This window comes from Mustela lutreola, chromosome 7 (assembly GCF_030435805.1).
Source record: "Mustela lutreola isolate mMusLut2 chromosome 7, mMusLut2.pri, whole genome shotgun sequence".
NCBI lineage: Eukaryota > Metazoa > Chordata > Mammalia > Carnivora > Mustelidae > Mustela > Mustela lutreola.
Window position 1 is genome coordinate 117,649,912 of NC_081296.1, and position 19,102 is coordinate 117,669,013.

The following is a 19,102-nucleotide window of genomic DNA, read 5'->3' on the forward strand; positions in this document are numbered from 1 at the left end:
TGGGGCTCAGAAGGTTTGCTCTTGTGGGGCTGCAGAAGGGTTGAGCTTCCGGTTGTCCCAGTTGCTGACAATGGCCCTCTCTTTGCTTCAGGAGAAGGGGCGCAGGGAGTCCGAAGGCCCCCAGAGCTGTAGAAGATCCAGCGGCCGGTCTCCAACAAGTGCTGAGAAGTGCATGAGCTTCGAGTCCACTTCTCCCCGGCCAGAGGTGAGCGGCCGGCGGGCAGGAGGGCCCGTGCAGGAGAGCCCAGAGCGCAGGTCTGTGGGTGGGGCTTGCTGGCCCCAGACTCGCTTTTTGGGCCCATGGGGACAGGGATCCCCCCACAGTCTCGGCCCCTTTTAGGAAGCCGGTCTGGCCTCTGGGCCTGTGGTGAGGTGAGCAGGTGGCCTTCCTGTGAATTAGAAAAAGAAGACCCTTTTTGACAAGATGCAGTCGTTTGTCAAGGGCCCTGTTAGCAGAAGTAATAGGATCTTAGGTTCCTTCACCCAGGCCTCCTCGTATAGGGCGTATGACCCTGTTCCTGCCAGCTGGACAGACAGTGGACTCACGCCCGAGCCCCCCGACTCTGGGTACTGACATCTACTGGCCACGTCCTCCATGTCCGATGTTTTATTTCTTCTGTTCCCCTCAACAGCTCAGGTAGAAAGAGGCTCAGAGAAGTTGAGTGATGTGCCTGGTGTTGGGCAGCTTCCGAGGGGCAGAGCTGAGCTCAAACCAGTCTGTGATTTAGAAGCCCATATTCTACTTCCTGCCACATGCTGTGTGTGGATGGAACCCATACCTTTGTTTTCTCAAAGTTACAAGAAAAAGGGTAGGAGGCCTTGACCTCAGACAGGCCTACCAACCCCGGCAGGTCTGAGGAACCTGACATTGGATTGGAGTCTGGGGTGGTGGTGTCCTATGATAATAGGAAGCAAGCAGCACGTATAACTAAGTTTTCTAGTGGCCATGTTAACAGATTATTTAATTATTAAATGTTAACTATAATTTCAACATGTAAGCAATGGAAGAAGCTATTAAGGACATTTTATATTGTGTATGGTGTTTTTGTGGTCTGGTGTATGTTTTACCCTTACAGCTGTTCTCAGTTTGAACTAGCCACATTTCAGATGCTCAGAAGCCATTTGTGGCCAGCAGCTGCTGTGTTGGGAAGTGCAGGCCTTGCCCATGGGTCCTGCTTTGCAGACTCTGGACTAGAACAGTTGGGATTGGGTCTGGTTCCTCTGAATGTGGAGTGTCTGCCCTTCTTCCTCAAGGCCCCTCTGGGAAGCCACCTGTACTGCCTGGTTTCACGGTGCAGATTCTTCAAGGTGGTCAGGAGGAGGTTCTTACATGTGCTTCTTCCTTCCTTCCTTCCCTGTCTGCTGGGCATTGGCCGCTTTGTGGCTGGGGCCAGAGGCTGGCTGGGAGGAGCCAAGTCCCTGTCTTCACCCACTCTGACGGGACTCTAGTGTGTGGTCCTGTTGCCCTCTGGACCCTCATCCACACAGGACGTCCTGGCCCCTCTGGGTCTGAACCCAGAATAGCCTCTGTGTGCCTCTAGGGCTTTAGGAAGCTGCCTCTCCAGCAGGCATACCCTCTGCCGTGTGCTGCCACTTTGTCCCTATAGCTCCCAGGCAGGCTGTCCCTGAGAGGTGCTACCACTTTACCCCATCTGTGTTCCCAGAATTTTCCTTGCCTTTTTTTTTTTTTTTAAACAACCCAAGGCCGGTAGCTGAATGATGGCTGAGGGACCTCCGCACGTTCCTCTCCCTAAGGCCGTGTCTCTCCCACTCTCGAGTTGTGTTCATTCTCATTGCCTTTGGTCCTAAACTGCATGCCCTCTCACTGGGCTTTGAGCAGGTCATGCTGTCCCTTTCTCTGGGTCTCATGAGGGAGGGTTTTGACTCATAGGAGCTCTGTTGTCCCAGGTTGAACCAGACCCTGAGCCTGAGCTGGAGCAGGAAGTATTTGTCGCCATGGAAGTTCCCAGCATTGAGGAGGTGCCCTCAGACACGGAGTCTCCAGAAGTCCTGGAAACACAGCTTGGTGCCCACCAGGAGCTGCTGGGGCTGGAACCCCCGGGTGACATGGTGGGCTTCGTGGTGGCTGAGAGCACTGAGGACCTTAAGGCTCTGAGCAGTGAGGAGGAGGAGGACATGGGACCCACACCGGACACCGAGAGCCTCCTGCCGCCCTCTGTGCTGGACCAGGCCAGCGTCATTGCCGAGCGCTTCGCCAGCAGCTTCTCTCGGCGGAGCAGCCTGGCATTGGAGGACGGCAAGGCCAGCGGCTTCGGGAGCCCAAGGCTGGCAAGCCGCAGCAGCAGTGTGCTCAGCCTCGAGGGCAGCGACAAGGGCCCGGCCCGGCCCGGCAGCACCACGGATGCCCTCAGCTTGCAGCCGCCCCCTGAGGTGGACAGCACTGTGGGAGTGGCCACGGACAGTGGCCTTTCGGTCAATGGGTTGGAGCCCCCGAGCCCAGGCTGCCCAGCAGAGCCCGACAGGCCTTCCTGCAAGAGGAAGGCGTCGACCCTCTCCACCCGAGACCGGCTGTTGCTGGACAAAATCAAGAGCTACTATGAAAGTGCAGAGCACCGTGATGCAGGCTTTAGCGTCCGGCGCCGGGAGAGTCTCTCCTACATCCCCAAGGGGCTGGTGAGAAACTCTGTTTCCAGATTCAACAGCCTTCCCAGGCCAGACCCAGAGCCCATGGCTCTACCGGGGCATAAGAGGCAGGTGGGCTCCCAGCCGCCTTCATGGACTCTGTGCGACCTCCCAGGAGCCGGCCAGGCTAGTGCTGGGGAGTCAGCTCCTATCACAGATGCTGAGTTCCGGCCGTCTTCGGAAATCGTAAAGATCTGGGAGGGAATGGAGTCTTCCAGGGAGAGCTCTCTGCAGGGGCCTGGCCAAGGCCAGGCCAATGGTTTTGACCTGCACGAGCCCCTCTTTATCCTGGAGGAGCACGAGCTGGGGGCCATCACTGAGGAGTCGGCCACCGCCTCCCCTGAGAGCGCCTCCCCCACGGAGCAGCCCAGCCCAGCCCACCTGGCCCGGGAGCTGAAGGAGCTGGTGAAGGAGCTGAGCAGCAGCGTCCAGGGGGAGCTGGTGACTCCGCTGCACCCCCGCATCGTACAGCTCTCCCACGTGATGGATGGCCCCATGAGCGAGCGAGTCAAGAACAAGGTCTACCAGCTGGCCCGCCAGTACAGCCTCCGCATCAAGAGCAAGTCTGTGATAGCCAGGCCTCCTCTCCAGTGGGGAAAGGCAGCTCCCACCATTCCTTGCCTGCAGGAGGAGGCCGGAGCACCCTCAGGCAGCAGAGGTACAGCCACGCGGGTGGGGAGTGGGTCCTTCCTGCAAGTCTGGGGTGGAAGAGCCTTTTAGGAGTAGGTTGGCTCCTGGGGGAAGGTGGCCCCATAGAACCATGACCAAAGAGGGGGCTGGTCTCCACACACAAGTTGTGCGACCCCGGGTGGTTAGTCCAACACCCAAGGCCCAGCGTGTGGCCCTGGTTGAGCCTCCTCACGGCCCTCTCCGAGCCCTACTTGTGGAGCAGGGACCTTGGGAGGAAACATGGCCACAGGCCTTCTCTTCCGGGATAGTAAAGGTTCTTGTCTTTTCCTTTGACTCCTGACTCTGTTCACTAGCTTTTCTTCATTCTTCCCATTGCCCACCCCCTGCCTTTTTCTTTTTTTAAGATTTGATTATCTGACAGAGTACAAGCGGGGCAGAGGCAGTGGGAGAAGCAGGCTCCCCACTGAGCAGGGAGCCCAGTGCAGGACTCCATCCCAGGACCCTGGGATCTTGACCTGAGCCAAAGGCAGACGCTTAACCGTGGAGCCACCCAGGCACCCCCCCACCCATTGCCCTTTGATAAAGGGACTGTGGATGATGAATGATTTCTCTCCCCTCATAACCAAAACCCCAGGAAGCAGCCTTGCCTGGAGCACGAGCAGAAGGCAGTGCGGAGTCGTCGCCTGCCCTCTCCCGCCCCGCCCGGTCACTCATTACATTTACTCTCTCTTCATAGGTAAGAGAAAGCCGGTGCTGTCCCTCCTCAGCGATGAGCAGATGGTGGCCCAGGAGCACAGCCCGCCCAAGCCTGGCTCTCCTCGGCATTTCTCCTTCAGCCCCACTACTGCCAGCCCGAGGACCACCTCGCCTGGGGCCCGGCCTTCCTCTCGAAGCCCCCTCAGCCCTGTTGACACTGAGACCTTCACCTGGCCTGATGTCCGAGAGCTCTGCTCCAAGTATGCCTCCCACGACGAGGCATTCCAAGCCGAGGGTAGCCGGCCCCGCGGCCCGCCTGTCAACCGCAGCCGCTCAGCGCCTGAGAACATGGTGGAGCCCCCTCTGGCGGGCAGGGTGGGCCGCTGCTGCAGCGTGGGTGCCAGGAGGGGCCAGGGGGGCCCAGAGGGCGCCCAGCTTGAGCCTCCTGGGAGGTTGCCCCAAAGCAGGCCGGTTGGAGAGGAGACCCTGTATGTCACGGCGGACCTCACCCTGGAGAACAACCGGCGGGTGATTGTCATGGAGAAGGCGCCCCTGCTCTGCCCTGTTGGGGGACTGGAGGAGGGCAGTGGGCAGGGACCTCACACACCAGTAGCCACAGTGGGACAGGGCCTGGATTTCCAGGAGTCTGGAATTTCCAGGAGTCCAGAGTATTGGCAAAAGGAAGAGGGTCCCAGGGACCCAGCAGACCCAGGCCAGCCGGGCAGAGTGAGAAACCTGCGGAAGAAATTCCAGGCCTTGAACTCCGTAGGTTGACTCCGAGGGAGGAGCTGTGCAGCGGAGGGACGTGGAGGAACCTTGCTGGGCTTGCCCACAAGCCTGGGCTCCCTGGGCTCACATAAGCCCCTGAAAGAATGGGCTGATGTGCTCAACCAGTGCCTTCACCTGCTGGGAATGGCCCGGTGCTCCCCGGGGCTCGTGGTGACTTTCACAGGGCCAGCTGAGCCCTGCTACCCACCCAGGCCAGTGTGGCCACTTCCCTTGTATATAGTTCTTGTCTAGTAAGAAGCCAAATATTTAAGCTCTCCTCTTTCTGGGGGAATAAGCTGTGCTCCGGCCTCCAGTGTCGGGCTGACCACTGCCAGGCTGAGGAGCCTACCCAGGGGAACTGTGGAAGTGGCCTGGGGAGGCTTTGCTCTTTAGTTGTGCCTTTCTTAGGATCCAGGCAGGAACAAGACCCATAATTTATTGTTTCCCATTCTGTGGTGCAGTTGCGCACATGTCTGTGAGTGTGTGTTCTCCAGTTGTTGATTCCTTTCCTGTGAATAATGTAATGGACTCCGTTCAGGTACTTTTGTAGGTTGTCTTGCTGACCCTGTGGTTCTAGCTCATGTACATTGTCTTGCTGACCCTGTGGTTGTCGCTCATGTACATACATTTCATTATTTGCCAACGGTGCAATAACGCTGCTCACCAACCAACTTGTGTGTGCTCCTCACTGGGCCTTGGTGGGGGGTGAAGGGGTGGGGTGGGGTTGCTGACTGAGGCCACGGATGCCTCAGGGAGGCGGGCTGTGTGGCGGCTGCTGCCACGTTCTCTCCTGCATCAGTCGTGCTTGCGACGCATAAGGCAGCAGGGTGCTTAGAGGGGAGGCTGGGGCAGCAGGGTGTGCGGGAAGGAACCTGATCTCTGCCTGCCCTGGCCTAGTGTCCTGCAGGGTGGGGAAATAGCATCATGCTAGCCTTAAGCTCTTTTCCTCAGGGACCAATGTTGGCCTAAAAAGGTGAGGAAATGAACATTTTTCTAATGGGCAGAAATTTCCAATGTCTGGTGCCTTTTCTCTCCCTCTCTAGTTCCCAGGAGACCTCATAGGAGACAAGGATTCTAAATTTGGAGCCTAGACCTGTCTTGCGGTGGCTTGCAACATCACATCAGGAGAGCAAATGCATTTTTTCTGGGGATGGAGCCTCCATTTTCATCCTATTTTCAAAGTGCCTTTTCTCAAAAGGACTGGGAGTGCCTGCCGATTTCTGATTGGGTTTTCTGCCCTTTCTCTGTGGTGGACCAGCCTTGTTTGGCCCTGTTTCTGTAGGCAAGTGTTCCACTGGTCTGCTGGGTCAGGGCTCTGTGAGCTTCTGATCTTGCAGGACAGACTCAACCTGAAGGCGGTTGTGCAGAGTCTGAAGAGGTCAGGGGGAGAGTGGAAGCCAGGGGAGGCCTCTCCTAGGCAGAAGCAGATGGGGCAGAGCTACCTGCTGTCCTGAATGTTCTGTGACCATTGCTACTGGTGCTGGGGATTGTTAACTCCTACCAGGCTTGGGGTTTGATGTTCAGGAGTCAGAAAAGTACTGAGGTGAGAGGACACCCAGGTTCTGGTCCCAGCCCTTCCATTAATTAGTTAGGTCACCTGAACTCTTGCTTTTTTTCCCTCATCTATGATTTGGAGAAAATAGATCATGCACTGCTTCTCAAACTCCCTGACTCAAAACTTTTCGGAGGGTAGGGCCTGGGAAGTTGTAGTGAATACTTTTCCCCAGGTGATCCTTAACCATGGTATGACTGGGAGCCTAGAACCAGCTCACTGGTTCTCACTCGCTCCCACTGAGAGTCGTCCGTGGAGCCTTTTGAAAAGGTTTCATCCACCTAGACCAAAAGAACCCCCCCTGCCCCCCTCCCCCGCCCAGATGAATCTTGGGCATGGCACCTCTAATTCCCATGTCCAGCAAAGGCCAAGAGCTCTGTGGGGAAGGGCTTGCTGCAGGCCCTCAAGGTGGTTGACTATATGAACGAGTGAGCTGCTGTCAGGGTCTCTGGTGAGGCACAGCAGCTGGGCCTGGGCACGAGACGCTTCGGGGACCAACCAGAGACTGGCTCTCCCTCTGTCTCCATGGTGGTCCCTCCCTGCCCTTGCTCACTCAACCACCATTCCTTGGCCCAATTCAGAGGGAAACAAAGTCAGTCAAATAAGTAACAGAGAAAGATGGAGCATTATTGATTTATTAGAAAAACTAGTAAATGGGTTTTCTCTGGTTGGTGGAAGCACATTTGAGCAGGTGGAGGACAAGGCCCAGCTGGCCCCAGGGCCAGCACCAGATTGTGTGGTCTGTGCCCAACAGGGTTGCAGTCTTGTGGAGCTGCCTCCTCCCTTGTGTCCTCCCTGAGCTTGCTTGTCCAAGGGACCAGGCCGTATGGTCCTCTGGATCCTTGCCCGCTCCCGCTAAAGGGTGGCGAGCGAGATCCAGGACCAACCTTGGGAACCCTAGCTGCCCTCCAACAGGCAGGAAAGAGAAGTGGTGTGGTGGGGACGCTGAGCCTTCCACAAGCTTCCAGTTAGGGGTGCTAGTTTGTGGGGGCTGAGGGGATGCCTGGCGACCTTCCATACTGCCCTTCCCCCACCCTCAAGCAACCATGAGGGGCCAGGGGATGAAGGGGAAGGAGAGAAGGAAGGAGGACCACCTGACCATACCTAGAAGGAGCTTCCTCTAAGCTGCCCTGGGGAGGAAGCCTGTTATGCTGGTGTGGACTGGAGTGTGTCAACCTAGTTTGGGAATACTGCGAAAAGATTGCAAAGTAGAAAATGGAAGGAGGGGAAATCCCTTGCCAGGGGCACAGGAACTTCACCCCCTGTGGCACAATCTCCCCAAGCCGGCCTTCTGTAGCTTCAGGGCTGTTGGGTGAGTGTCTCGGGGCCTGCGTGATGGGGGAGGGGTGCCTGGGGAGCTGGCAAGAGCCAGTGGGTCACATGTGGCTGGCTGCCATTGCCCAGTCCGGGAGTCCTGGGGGACTGGTGGGATCCTCCCTCTTCCTTTGGGGCCCTTTCAGTCTTTGGGCTATGGGATTGCTTGCTGGAAATTTCTCACCTCAGTTGCTACTTTGGCACGCATGGAAGGAAGAGGGGGGCACCTTATCTCCCTAAAGACTGGCCCAGGGAAAGAATTGAGGAAGATGGTTGCCACTACCTGCTCTGCAGTAAGGAACGTGCTGTTTGCCTTGGAGCACGACATGCCCTCAGATGCTCCAGAGGCCTTCATTGCCAGGCGAGTGTAGTCACTGCACGGCCTCCTGCCTGTTTCCCCAGAGGGAGAAAGAGGCTGGTGAGTGGTATATACTAGCTTCTCTGTAGATGCTAAGAGGGATGTAGGGTTAGATGCATAGAGGCCAAGGGAAGACCCTGGCTACAAAGGTGAGACCCCCTACCCTGATCTGGGGATGTCAAGCTCCCATGGAGAACTTCCCTCCTGCTGTTCTTGTTTGAAGTTAGTTAGCTACCCTTTGGTAGGGTGGTTCTGATCTCTAAGCTGTGCCTACAAGAAGGGCTCCTGGGAAGGCCTAGTAACTCTGGGTGCCTAGCCCCGTGGTTGCAACCGGAACCTCACCCCCCCCTTCCAGAGGAATCCTCTCCGTGTGCCCGAGGCTCCTCATAGGGAAGGTGATAGAGTAGCAGCTGAGGCCCCAGGGACTTAGGGTCTCTTCAGGGGGGGAAACACTTGCTGCCCCTAGTTTGACCCCTCTTTTGGACCTAAACCCAGTGAAGATGCTGGGTTGGAGCTGTATTGCTTTCAGAGTGGTGGGGAGATCTTTGGGAACGAGTGCCCTCTTTCCCCCAGAGGTTGGACCTTCACAGCATGGGGAAGGTGGGGTGGGGGGAGCCTTTCCCTGGGGAAATTGTGCACAGGGCTCCTTTCAGCTGGGCTTGGGGAAGGGGGTGTTAGATGTTTGGCCTTTATACCCATGTGACTTGATAAGGACCTCAGGAGAAGCTGAGCAAGGGGTGCTGTACCTTCATGGCCCAGCCCCCGGCATTTGTCGTAGTTTCCCAGCGGTGGTGTGACATGGGTGGTAGTACCCAGCTTACGGTTCCGTTTGCCGCCCAGGGTGATAGGTCACGAACTTCACTGTTCAGCCAGTACTCTCAGATGGTACCAGCTACAGCCAGGACATTGAGCCTTTGGCTTTGGGCTGCTTCACTGCAGATGCTGGCTATCCATCTTCAGTCTGGGGAACTGTACTGTCCCTAAGGGACCCTGGGTCTGAGTTGGACAGTGCTGGTTTGCCTGGGAGTTGGGGAGGATCCCAGAGTGGAGAGGCAGAGCCTTGGGCAATGTCAAGGTCTGAGAGAACCAGCTTGAGAACTCTTGTTCCCTTCTACCACCTGTGGTGGTATCAGAGGGCCCCGGAGGCAGGGGAGGCCCTTACATTTAGGACCCACCAACCTTGGTAGTGCCCCTCCCCCACTTTTTTTTTTTTTTTTGGTGAGAGCAAGAAGGTGGAAGGGATATGGTGGCCCCTGAGGTATGAGTCCCAGTTCCAAGGAAGCCCCGTGGGAAAGGCCCCTTGTGTCTCTGGGGTCCCCAGCAGCCCCTCGGCTAGAGCTAGTGCCCTGGGTGCCTACCTGAAGCTCCTTCCTCATGCCCCTAAGGGGCATCTCAGGCATTTCCCTTGTTCTCTTCCATTTCCCTGGCCGTGACCAAATGGGAGGCAGCCCCAAGCAAGGCCTGCTTTGGGAGTGGACAGCATCTGAGGAACCTCCTCTGTCTTTTCCAGTTTTTGTGGGGCTTGAGGGCCAGAGGGCCCTCCGTCGGGAGGAGGGGGGCAGGCAGGAGAGGAGCGCGGGCGCCTGGGAAACCGTTTCCCGCCCCAGGGGCTCCTGGCCCTGGGCGGGAGCCTGGGCTGCACGGGAGCAGAGGCGGGTAGGAGCCGGTGGAGACAGGCATCGCAGCGCAGCGGGCCCCTGGCCGCCGGCCGTGGTCGCGGTTGGAACAGGCAGGCAGGGGCAGGGGAGGACTGGGCCCGGGCTGAGGCCATGGGCGCCCCGCCAGTCCCTACACGGCCCGGTCCCGCCGGCGGGGCGCCAGAGAGGCTACTTCTTTTTGGGGAAGAAGCTGAATCTCTTCTCCTTGTCTTTCTTGCCAAGGCTGGCATCAGGGCCGGTGACGGAGGGCAGGGGCAAGCTCTGTGCCTTGATGCGGATGCTCTGGGACTCGTTGATGGCGGTGCTCACGCCCTGCAGCCAGGACAGCATCTCCTCCTGCAAGGCAGGAGGGCTGTGGGCCACCAGGGAGGGGCATGCCCCAAGACTGCTGGTGGGAGAGGGACCCCTGCTCCTTGGGCAGCAGGGGCAGCACAGCAGGGGTCTGGGCGAGGCCACCGTGCACTTACCTCGTCCTTGCCGTGGAAGAGCCACTCACTGCCATTGCTCAGCCTAGGACAAAAGAGGGTTTCCTGCTAGGTGGCCACCTCTGCCTGGAGAGGAGCCAGAATCTGGAGCCTCCCCAGGACCAGAACCCTCACAGGCAGCACAGCAACCTGCTGAGAGAGGTGAACATCTGCACTCTAAGCTAAGCCTCTTTGGTTTGAAAAATTCCTGAGGGGCAACTTAGACGAGGAGCTGGTTGCCCCCAGGCTGCCGTCCAGCTGCTGCCGCCAAACTGAGCTGCCACGGAAGGGGCCCTGGGCGGGAGGGGCCTCACCGCAGCTTGAAGACATGCTTCTTCTTCTTGTAGTTGGCCGCGATCTCACAGATGGCGTGTCTCAGGGCCAGGGGTTCCTCCCCGTGGTAGGGCACCCCCAGTGCCAGGTTCTTGGCGTCCTTGTAGAAGGTCAGCTCGCTGTTCCGGAGCACACAGTACAGGTTGTTCCACGACCTGTGGAGATGCCGGCCGGCCGGTCACGCACGTCTGGGTGCGACACCCCGTAAGCAATTATTACAGCTTTGCCTTTTGTTTTTTTTTTAATGATACCATTTTTTCCCCAATAAATATTAACACATTTTACAGTTAGAAAAGGAAATGGAAATCATCTGTAATTCCACTACTGAAAGTTAGCTATTGTCAACATTTTATGTATTTTCTTCTAGTCTTTCTATTTACATTTTCTTCTATTCACATGTTTAATGAAAATGGGTTATAGTGTATATTCAGTTTCATAGCCTGCTTTTAAGATTAACACTAAATCAGGGCACCTGGGTAGCTCAGTCGGTTGAGCATCCAACTCTTGGTTTTGGCTCACGTCATGATCTTAGGGTCCTGAGATGGAGCCCTGTGCTGGGCTCCGTGCCCAGGGGAGTCTGCTGGAGATTCTCTCCCTTTCCTTCTGCCCACCCCCCACTCATGCCCACTTGCTCTCTAAAATAAACCTAAAAATATGATTAACAACAATATATCATGAATATTTTCACATATCTTTCAAATCTTTCCTAAAAACAATTTTAGGAATTAATTTTAGGAAATAATAGGGTATCCCATTCTATATATAATCCCTTTATTGGCGGGTCCTATAATTACTGGAAATTTAAACAGTGCAGTTTAAACAGCAATGTGATAAACATTCATGCATAAATCTTTGCTATAACTTGGGTCTTACCTTGAAGTACATTTCTTTCCAATTTTAGTATATGTGCTGCTGAAGCGAGCACTTGAGGTACATTTCTAAGAGTGGGATTAGTGAGTCTAGGACCAGCACTGTAACCTTAACTTTCAAAGCCCTTTGCACCCATGAGCATATGTGAGTCTCACCACAGAACTGAAGGGAGCAGAGCAGCATTTTGTTCTGGTTATTTTTCATTTTATTGAGATCTGTGTGGTATACTATACAAGCACTTCTTAAAGAAACATGTTTGTGCAAATCAAGACTCAGCCAATGTTTGGTGACAAGCTTATAAGCTTACTGGTAGGCAGACCTGAGCTCCTTGACCGACTAATGGGAAACTCAGTACCTATTCACACTTCACAGGAATGAATGCTGGGGAACAGGGCAACGGTCAGCTTTTCCTCCTCCCCTTGGAGGGCAGGAAAGTGGAGAGCTTGTTGGGCTCATAGGGAGGAAAGACTGCAAGTTCAAAGAGAGAACTTGACCTGTGTTGGACAGGCAGGCTATAGAGCCTTTTCATGGGGCCCAGGTTTCTGACATGCAAAGATCCTCCAGGAAAGCTCCGATTTTGCCTGCAGCAGTCCTGCTTTGAGCTTGGACTCCCAAGTAAAGCAGTTGCTGAGAAGGAGCTGGGTCCTGGAGTAAAATACTGCCTCAGACAAATGACTTCTCTGAAATTCTGTTCCTCCATCTGGGAAATAGAAACCTTGGTTGGTATCACAGGGTGGTTGTGAAGATGGTATCAGTCCGAACGATGCCTTGCACATCGTACGTGCTCAGTAAATGCTAGTTTCCCCTTTTCTAGTGGGCTCTGTATAAAATAAACTTCTTCAGGGTGCTTGGGCCCCCAAATTCATTTTTGGGACATGCTTTAGCATGGTCCACCCTGCTCCCAGCCCAGGCTCTGTATGCTGCCACTTGCCTTCAACCTCCTGATGCTGCCCTGTGTCCCCACAACCCTGGAACGCTGCCGGGGCCTTGGGTAGCAGCAGCCCTGAACCGACTGAACTCAAGGACGTAACTGCCTCAGGGCCAGGAAAGGATGTGGCCTTCGAATGAGTTCCTCAGGGTCACAGAGTTGCTGCAGGGCAGCACTGGGAGGGACCCCCGGAAGGCATGTATGCCAGCTCCATTCTGCTCTCCTGTTCTACAGCTGGGGAAACAGGCCCAGATTGGTTAAAAAGTGGGCCTTGGTCAAGGATATGTTGTTACTGCCAAGACCTACCTACCTCTTACCAAGCTTTGGGATAAGAATAACGGCTAGTGTTCACTGAGGACCTACTCTGTGCTAGGCCTGGGCCTGGGATCTGTACCGGAGGTATGGTCTCCTCCTCATCCTCATTTTACAAATGGGGAAACAAAGGCTGAGTCACTTGTACAAGGGCATAGGATTTGAACTCAGGACTTTCCCCATCATGCCAAGTAGCTCCTGGGCTGACCCAAAGGGAGCTCTCCGATCAGAGGCAGAAGGCCCCCTTTCCCCTACAAATGCCCATGTTGCCGAGGCTCTGTAAGGGGAGAGGTCCCTGGGAGGCGCCCACACTTCCCCCCCAGGCGGCCCCTCCCGCACACACCTGTTGGATGCCTTCTTGTTGGGTCCCTCCAGGTCATGCTTGCGTCCCAGGTAGCCCTCCATCTGCACGCTGTACCCGTGGTCCCGCTGGGCTGGCAGCGTTGTAGGCTCATCACCCTCACTCAGAGGCGTGTCTAGGACCTTAAAGAGAGGCTCGGTGGCGGGCCTCTCATCCCCACTGGATTTCTCCTGCGGCCCCGGAAGGAGTGGTGGCTGTAGGTCCTGAGGCCACTGGCTCTCTTCTTCCCCCTGCTCAGGGGCATATGGGAGGAGCACACCTTGCTAGGGGTTCAGACCCAGGGGTGGCTACTTGGCAGGACTGGGAAGGCTGAGCCCCCCATCCCCCAGCCTCCTTCTTTTCTGGCCTTCCCTTGACCTGTGGGGCCCCCTGGTCTGCTCCCATAGGCTCTTCCCATGCCTCTAGCTCCATCCCCACTCCTCCCCACCAACACTGATGGAGCTGCTTAGAGTCAGCTGAGGGGCCCGGGTGATGGTTTCAATGCTGGAGCTTTCCAATGCTGCCCCGGCCCCTCCAGCTGAGTTAAACGTCTGGCAAGATTTCCTATGAAGGGTTGTGCTGCTAACACAGATGTGAGAAACATCTAGTATGATGTTGAATGGGGACTCTGCTGGTACTTGCTTGTATCTAAGTCCCCAAAGCCAAGGGGACAGGCCCTAAGTCTCCCCTGCCACCTTATGAAGGGAGAACCTAGGTCCCCCCGGGTCACCGCTCAGGGGTAACTGCTCCTGCCCCCTCAGTGGACTGGGGTTGGCTGGAGTAGGGCAGTGGCTCCCAACCCTGGCTGCCTTCTACCGTGGCCTCAGGAGCTTTCACAGAACAGGCACCAGAGTGGGGGCAGCAGGGTGGTAGTTCTGAGTAAGCTTTTCACACTCTCTAATGAGCAGCTGGTGTTGAGAATCCCCACAAGAAGGAGTCCCTGCTGGGCAGGTGGGGAGTACTGTGGCTTTTACCTCCCTGCACTTCCCTGGGGGGCATGGGGTGTTCCGGCCCCTGCCCAGCCCAGTGAGGGGCCTCCACTGGAGACAGATGTCCACAAGAAGGGGAGCGGACCTGGTCCCATCTGCAGAGGCCTTTGTGGCCTGCCTTTGTGCCTATGGCAGAAGAGGGCGGGACAGATAGGAGCAGCAGGGGCTGGCGGCCCCCCCACCACCGCCAGGTCGAGCACAAACGGGGGAGTCTTCTGTGTGCCAAATGAGCACCAATGAAGGGAGCCTTGCGCAAGCCAGCTCGTCAGAGCCCTGTCTCCAGGCCTGACTGCTGGAGACCTTAGAGCATCAGGTGGGAAGGGTCTTTCTTGCAGATCGTTGAGCTGGCCACGTCTGGATGGCTGAAGGACCAAGGCCATCAGCCCAGGAGTACTAGGGCTGCCCCAGGCAGGAGACCAGGTTCCCTTTGCTACTCCCTGCTGCTTGTCCCATAACTAAAGGTGGAGCCTGGAGAAGCCAAAGAAGGGCAGAGACCCTGTGCTCCCCATTGTGGGTCCTTCAGACCATGACTCAAACCTGAAATAGAGAAATGGAGGATGGGAGAAAGTGGACACAACATCGGATAGTGGATTGCAGCTTTAAACAGAGACACACTGGGTAGACTCTTCAACAGCTGAAAGTGACCGAGGACTGCCCGAGATGGTATTAAAGCAATGAAGGAGAGGCTTAATGCCGATGTCTGACACCACGGCTGGGAGAAAGGTTTGTATGCCATCAAATTAGGACTGCCCAATACACAGTTTTAAGTTGGGGTTCCAGTAAGATCTTCTTTAAAGAAAGGATAACGGGACTGAAAAGTTTGAAGACCACTAACCTAGTCCAATACCTTTAATCTATGAGGAAATCTATGCTCAGAGAGGTTAAGTGACTTACCCAAGGCCACACAGCTAGTAAGTATCAGAAGTGATTGAGAGCATGCGCTTCAGAATTCAAGTAGGCAAGGGTTTTTTTTTTTTGTTTTTGTTTTTTAAAATTGCATCTTTAGGTCTTTCATCTTTTCCTGTCTTAGAGCCGCATGAGAGCTGTGGCTGGCTGACACTCATCTTAACTCATCCGTAGTACTTGTAGCTTCAAATGTCTGCAGTGAGCTAGCACTGGCTGGCCACAAGGATCTAGAGGACCCAAAGCTCTGTCCGGATCATCCTCTAGCAGTGGGGGAAGGGCAGGATTGGCAGGGATGAGACTGGGAGCCTGGGTTCGGGCTTCTGTGGACTCCATCACGCTGCCTTTCTGACTGGATGTAAAACTTGGTGGGGGGTGGGTTATTAATGCGGAAAGTGAAGCCTCTTTCATCCCCCACCTCTCCATCTGGCTGTACTGCTCCTAGTCATGGGCCAGAGCTTTCCCTGCACCTGCAGGGGCTTGAGGGGGGGGGGCGGTCAGAGAAGACCCTCGTGCCTCTCTCGCTCAGCCTCTGCTCTCTGCAGACTGGTTTTACTGGGGACTGTGCCCACATATTCTCCCCGTGCTGCCATTCTCCTTCCTTTCTGGAACTGTCCTCTGAAAATAAAGGTAGATTTTTCCAGGACTGCCGACTTCAACTTAACCTTCCTTCTACTTCCTCCTGAGTGCCAGACCGCCACTCCCTAGCAGGGGCATTCAGAGGCCAATGGCCTGCAAGGTCACAAGTGAAATAGCCAGGTCATGGGATTGTTTTAGAATATGGGGTTTTCCAACGTCTGCAAAGGTTTCTTCTGTGCTCTTGACTGTTTGTGTGGAGACAACTTAAAAGCCACTCTGTCCCTCTGTCCTGAAGGCCAAGGCCTGAGCAAGAGCCCAGCATGAAGGAGAGAGGAGTGTTTGGCCGAGCTGCTCTTTGGGGCTAAGGGAGGAGCCTCGGATGAGAAAGATGGGGCAGAAGGGTCTTTGGCCAGAAGGATCTAACTTTCCCAGCCCCCTTTCTAAAATAAAGCTGGGGGAGGGGTTGGAGGTTGGGGGGGTCATGTTCCTGCTGCCCCTGGAACTGTGCCATGCTCCGATATGAAGAGTCTGCCTCGCCCTACAAGGGAGGGATGGGTGGGGAGCAGAACAGGAGGAAGGGTGGCTGGGTGAGGAGTGGGGCCCAGAGCTGGCTACTCGTGTGGCTGTAGAGACAGGCAGTTTCTGCTAAAAGGCCCTTGTCCTCTGTCCTATAAGGTAGGAGGCCCACTGCTTTCGCCCCTCGCCCCCGAGGACGGAGCACAGATTTCACCCACACTGCTGAGGGTGCCTCGCCGGGGGATGCCACTTGGGGTGGCTAAAGGAGGGGGACTGGAGGAAATTCTTGGTGGCAGGCTGCAGCAGCTGTGCAGTCTAGACAGTAAATGGGAGTGACTGTCTGTGGGAGAACAGCCCGGGTTGGGGGGCTGGAATCAGGGACGTGGAGCCAGGTTCTCCCGTTTGGGAAACAGGTGGCTGAAGTGGGGGCATCTGAGAGGAGGTGTGTGTGTGTTGGCTGCTGGGATCGTGAGGAGGGTAGAGGACAGGCAGCACTGCCTGTGGTTTGGGGACATCAGCGGAAGAAAAGGCACAGACAGGAGAGGCTTTTAGGATCTCACAGGACTGTAGTCAAGCAGGGAGAGGCCTCTCAGTTCCTGATGGGCAGGGGATGGCCACCTCTTTTCAGAGTCTTGTAAGCTTGACTTTTTAGGGTCCTGCCTTGCTAGGAAGCTGGCCTGGGCAGGCGAAGTATACAGAGGACCACAAAGGAGGTTCAAGAAGTGGGGGAAAGATGGGTACATTTCTGCTCTGGACTAAAGGAGCTGAAGGTGTACTTCCAGGCCCAGCCAGCTGGTGGTGCAGAAGACAGCACAGAGATGGCCAACTTTCCAGCTCCCATGAGAAAAATCACCTGGGCCTGGGACCACAGGGTGTTTTGGAGGTTCTAGAAGATGCTCAGTGAACTCAAGATGTATTAACAAGCAAGGTAACACAAGTGAGGGAGCTTCTCTCTAAAGGAGATGCTGACAAGCAAGAACCAGGCCATGGGGGTGTCCCCCCCCAACCCCCGCTGAAGACACCATTCTACCTTGTCATGTGCTGGTCTTGCATCTGATCTCACAGCGAGGACTGAGCCTGGAATGCATACTTGGGCAGATCAAGGGGGAGGCGCTGGGGGAAGGGGTTGGTTTGGGAGGGCTCTGGCAATGGATGTTAGAATTCATATGGAGAAGGCTTCTTTTAAGAGACGGAAGACTACAGTATGGGACAGAAGAAAATGAAGGGAAAAATAAAGGCTGATACTCTCCTAGATGCCAGAAGTTCTACCTATATTATCTCTCCCAATACTCACACCTATGAGGCGTATCACCACCACCCCTATTTTATAGATTCTGGAAAGGGGGGTCAGGGGGGATGAGTAACTTGCTCAGCCACAGATCTAGTGAATGGAAAGTCAAGGTCCCGAACTCTGCATTCTTCCTACAGAATCCTGCTGCACGAGGGGCAGGAACTACCGCTCCAGAGGAGGGCACCTACGCGATGCAGTTCTTGATCAAAATGGGCCGAGCCCGCTGATGTGGGATGAGTCAGAGAAGACCTTTAGGGGCCGGAAGAGGGGCTTGGGGCCACAGAAGACCTATGGCTGGATGCCCGAGGCAATCAAAGCAAGGCTATGAAATGAGGTGAGAGAAGCCGGCCACTTCTACAGACGAGAATTGCATGCTCCCCCTTGTGTCTGACGTCTGGGCGCTCGTCCTCTGGGAAAGAGGCAGGAAGGACTGTGGGCAGGCGGGCTGGGAAGACAGTTCAGAAGACAGTTGTTTACAAGGAAAGAAATGCTTTGTTGAGTTGAAAGAAGAAATGAAGAGATGGCAACTCAGGGTGAGCAGAGACAAATGCCTACAGAGAGAAGCCGGCAGGAGCGGCTGGGGGGCAGAATGGCTCCACATGGGACCCCAGGGGCCAGCCATCCACCTGAGATGACAACTGGCCCAGCAGGGAAGATGATGAGGGTGGAGGAAGGCACCAGGTGAAGTGAGGGGAAAGGAGAGGGAGTGTTCGGGGTCCCCGCAGTCAGGGATGGGGAGACCTGGGCCACTGCCACCATGAGTGGGAGGAGAAGGAGGCTTCCTTGGGAGTGGTCTTCATCATTCCTGCCAGCAGTGTGGGCTCTTCTGGTCCCTCTGCCCTCGAGAAGCTGGTGGCCGCTCCATCCCATGGTGACTCTGAGCCAGTTACTCAGAAAGATTAATGATGCCCACTCCCCCATCCAGTTCCGACGCCCAGTGGTTAAGCTGGCAGCTTCAAGCCCCATTTCTGAGATGCCTCCAGTGTTAACTGGGTTCCGTCCCAAGTCTGTCAGTATCTGGGATGCTCTGAAACACAGCTTGGAAGAAAGAATTTAGGGGTGGCCTTTGGAGCAGCCCAGCCGGGAGGGTTATGTGTGGCCACAGCACAGAGAGCTGGACACACCCAGCAGCAGACACAGGTCCAGAAGGAGCCCGGAGTGGCAGGGTGCAGGGCCAGACTGCAGGCAAACCTCAGTCTCGCCACCACTGATTCAGGCATCTGGGGGAGACAGGGCCACTCCCAGGTTTGGGGAAAACAGGTCCTCTCCAGGCCCCTTCTGCTCCTTATGAACAAATGGGATTCGCCTGGGCTGACAAACGTCTGAAGCAGCAGCTCTGTTGGGCCTCACGGGGCGGGGAGGAAAGATGGGGAAAGCTTGCTCGGGCATGAAGAAACACAGCTGCTCCACACACACCCACGTCCCTTCCATCCAAGGAAGCGGAGCCCAGCCTCTGGCCTCGGAGTAAAGCTTCAGGCTGCTCGCCAGGAAGGCCGCTCAGAGGGGAGCTGCCCAGCCTGCCAAGGGGGCGACAGTGGCCAGAGCCAGCCAGGCATGGTCTGAAAGGTATCCTGGCTGTGACCCAGAGTCCGCTCGGCACCAGGCACACGCCCCTCACATCTGCAAGTGCCGGTCATTTCCCTGAAGCCACGGTGACCTCTGAGACCTTGAAAGGGAGGGGCGCGGGGCCTAGGCAGCCCGACTGCCCGCCCTCCTCCCGGATGAGCCGCCCAGCCCTCCCTGGGGCACCAGCAGCGGGCAGTCTGGGAAGGGCGCGCTGAGAGTGCCGTCTGTGGGCTGTGCGTGGTCAGAGCTCTCCCTGGGCAGAGGACGAAGGGGCCCGAGAGCAACAGTACCCAGCAGTCGCTCGCTCGAGTACCCTCACGTGTCACCCCGTGACTCTGAGGACTGACTCATTGCTCTTGTGGTCACAGCCCCTAGGAACACCAGTCCCTTTC

General features: G+C 56.0%; 2 protein-coding genes across 12 annotated transcripts in view; one reads left to right on the forward strand and one right to left on the reverse strand.

The window, feature by feature from the left end:
• The window catches only part of PLEKHG3 (pleckstrin homology and RhoGEF domain containing G3), a 41,371-nt gene extending 35,963 nt beyond the window's left edge, over nt 1-5,408 (forward strand). For all 10 annotated transcript variants that reach the window (XM_059182333.1, XM_059182329.1, XM_059182334.1 and 7 more), the window contains 3 exons: nt 92-205; nt 1,909-3,301; nt 4,010-5,408. In XM_059182333.1, coding sequence (XP_059038316.1) covers nt 92-205; nt 1,909-3,301; nt 4,010-4,743 — 2,241 coding nt within the window. In that variant the 3' untranslated portion in view covers nt 4,744-5,408. The remainder of the gene's footprint in view (nt 1-91; nt 206-1,908; nt 3,302-4,009) is intronic.
• Nucleotides 5,409-6,908: 1,500 nt separating this feature from the next.
• The window catches only part of SPTB (spectrin beta, erythrocytic), a 128,282-nt gene continuing 116,088 nt past the window's right edge, over nt 6,909-19,102 (reverse strand). Inside the window, exons 33-37 of one of the 2 annotated variants that reach the window (XM_059182339.1) lie at nt 13,841-13,981; nt 12,870-13,117; nt 10,398-10,571; nt 10,087-10,129; nt 6,909-9,955 (exon numbers count right to left, since the gene is read on the reverse strand). In XM_059182339.1, the coding sequence (XP_059038322.1) occupies nt 9,788-9,955; nt 10,087-10,129; nt 10,398-10,571; nt 12,870-13,117; nt 13,841-13,981 (774 nt within the window). In that variant the 3' untranslated portion in view covers nt 6,909-9,787. The remainder of the gene's footprint in view (nt 9,956-10,086; nt 10,130-10,397; nt 10,572-12,869; nt 13,118-13,840; nt 13,982-19,102) is intronic. The other variant, XM_059182340.1, reaches the window with a different exon arrangement.